Source organism: Belonocnema kinseyi, chromosome 6, assembly GCF_010883055.1.
Source record: "Belonocnema kinseyi isolate 2016_QV_RU_SX_M_011 chromosome 6, B_treatae_v1, whole genome shotgun sequence".
Taxonomy (NCBI): Eukaryota; Metazoa; Arthropoda; class Insecta; order Hymenoptera; family Cynipidae; genus Belonocnema; species Belonocnema kinseyi.
In genome coordinates this window covers 54,832,586-54,835,284 of record NC_046662.1, presented here as the reverse complement: position 1 = coordinate 54,835,284, position 2,699 = coordinate 54,832,586, and the positions used below count along the sequence as shown (strand labels likewise).

The 2,699-nt window shown below is 41.5% G+C and overlaps 1 protein-coding gene across 1 annotated transcript; it reads right to left on the bottom strand.

Moving 5' to 3' along the window:
- Window positions 1–1,413: 1,413 nt before the first annotated feature.
- On the bottom strand, window positions 1,414–2,028 carry LOC117175398. The gene has a single exon (XM_033365108.1). The coding sequence runs from the start codon at window positions 2,026–2,028 to the stop codon at window positions 1,414–1,416; it is 615 nt and encodes a 204-aa protein (XP_033220999.1).
- Between the last annotated feature and the right edge of the window lie 671 nt (window positions 2,029–2,699).

Sequence of the window (2,699 nt, the reverse complement as noted above, 5' to 3'; positions counted from 1 at the left end):
GCAGGACAGGGGCCAATATCGGGTTCTCCAAAGACGCAATGACGGCCTGGCACTCTGCATGCATTAATTTTGTATGTTTTTCAGATATCACAGGATTAGTCAGTGGATTGTTCGTCGGAAAAATTATCGGGTGCTTCTGGTCAAATGGGATCGGAGCGTTCACTAGTCGACCGCCCATTCTGAGGACACCATTTTGATCCAAAAAGGGCTCAATGAACGCAATTTACCTTTATATGCGATTTCACTACATTTTTTAATTTCTCTAATTTCGGAGGCAAATTCCTTTATTTGTGTAAGTTTTAGAAGGCAAATTAAAGCTCCCGATATTTCCGTAGCCTTAAGACTGCCTATTTTCCGATTATTTTTATCAGAACTTACATTTCTACAAAATCGCAAGCAATACACTGTTACTTTAATCGTACGGTTTAATGTTGAGTAACGTTCTAGTAAATCAAAATCATGCAAAGTCGTTACAATAAGAACTTGTTCACACCTTCGTTCTTTAGAAATTGCCTTAGTAATTTCGTCATTTTCTTGTCGCGTAATAGGCCAATTATCCTGTGGTTGAAAGAGTCACGATGGCCTATTCCACCAAATGTTACAGGTCTGCAAGTCCTCCGGGTTGATACCTCGCGAGATAAGATCTGCTGGATTTTCCTTTGTAGGTACATGGCTCCAATTGCTGTTACTTAGCCTTTGGTTCTCACTTACACGATTTGCCACATATGTCTTCCATCAACTGGGAGTGGATTGAATCCACCCAAGAGTTACCATCGAGTCTGTCCAAAAATATTTGTCGTCGAAGTTCAATGACAGCGATGTTGAACACGATTCTGACTGTAGTGATAACGTGGATGTCCGTAAATACACACATGCACCGTATGCCACTTCTAAGGCATCGCAAAAACCCGTGGAGTGTGAACCGTGACGAATTGATCACAACACGCAAATCGAGGAACAGAAATTTCATTGAGCGATTTGAGTTTTGCACTAAAGTCCAGCCACATTGTATGTATGTCCTGTGGTAACGTCTCGTCCCATCCAAGTTTTAACTGCCATAATTTTTGCATTATTATTTTTGCTCGGATAATCGCCGGTCCAACCAAACCAAGAGGATCGAATATTTGCGCGATTTTTGATAAAATTGTCCTTTTTGTTACCCTTTCAGAATACGATTCTTTAACTGAGTATTTTAATTTATCCTCACGGGGTCCCAAATAAGCCCTAACTTTTTCGGGTCCTTATCCAGTTGTATTAATTTTTCGGTACTTGATTCGTTGTCCCTTGCCAATACTTGTTAGTTATTTGAGGCCCATTTTCTCAGCTCGAGTCCAACTGACGATAGCAATTCAACGAGTTCACGTTTCAGTTCTTTTACTTCCTGCAGAGTGCTCCCTCCTCTGAGGAGGTCATCTACATAGAAGTCTCGAATAATAACCTCGCTAGCGCTTGGATATTTCTCTTTATTGTCCTCGCCGATTTGTCGCAATGCGCGAGAAATGGAGCTGACGCGGTGCCGTACGTGAGAGTCATTAATTTAAAATGTTGTACTGGTGTTGAGGGGTCGGTTCTCCTCAGGATTCTCTGTAAATATTGCTGGTCCTCACGAATTCGTATCTGGCGATATATTTGTGTTTTGTCTGCCGATAAAACTATTGGATGTTGGCGAAAACGTAGAGTAATTGAGAACAGGTCGTTTTGAAACACGTAACCGATTCTTTGTACCTCGTTAAGGGACAGTCCTGATGAGGTCCTTGCTGATCCGTCAAAGACCATCCGAAGTTTTGTTGTCGTGCTGCTTTCCTTTGTAACGGCGTGGTGTGGCAAATAGTTGACTAATTTACCAGTTTCTATTTCTTCTTGAGATATCAGTTCCATGTGTCCTTGTCGTGCGTAGTCAGTCATAAATTCTACATATTTGTCCTTTAGATCACTATCCTTGTTCAATTTCCGTTCCATAGAAAGAAAACGCTTGTAAGCCATATTAAAAGACTCGTCGAGTTCATTGACCTCTTCTTTGAGGGGCATGGCTACAATGAATCGTCCCTGTGAGTCACGTTCTGTTGTTGCAACGAAGTTTTGTTCACAAATGTTAACCCTTAATTACATAATCCTCTATTTCCCAGAAGCGCTGGATCTCATTATGAAGCTGTTGATTAGTAATTAAGTTGCACTGCGCTCTCGCTTTTTGTGACAAAGGAGGCAATTTAATCTCACCAGCTACAATCCATCCCAGCTTTGTTTTTTGGATGGGCTAATCAGCCCGCAACTGGATCTGTCCAACGCATAACAGGTTCCAAAATAATCCTCCGCCAATTAGCAAATCTACCGAGCGAGAATTTGTGAATTTTGGATCAGCTAGAATTATTCCGTCCGGTATCTTGAAATCACTGTGACGAAGGGGTAGGTTCAGCATCTCGTCTGTAATCTCCGGTGTAATCAAATATGTAATTTTACTCGAATACCCAGTGCATCGCGAGTTTAGAATAATTTGAGCCTGATACTCAGGTTCTTGAGATGATTTAAACACTCCCGACACTATCACTTCAGATTTCGCGACCGGAAGCCTTAACCGATTATAAAAGTCCTAAGTCATTAAATTTACCTGACTACAGGAGTCTAGAAGAGCGCGGCACTCATGTTGATTACCGTATCGATCTTTCACGTACACGATCACGGTCCCTAGTAAGACATGTTTG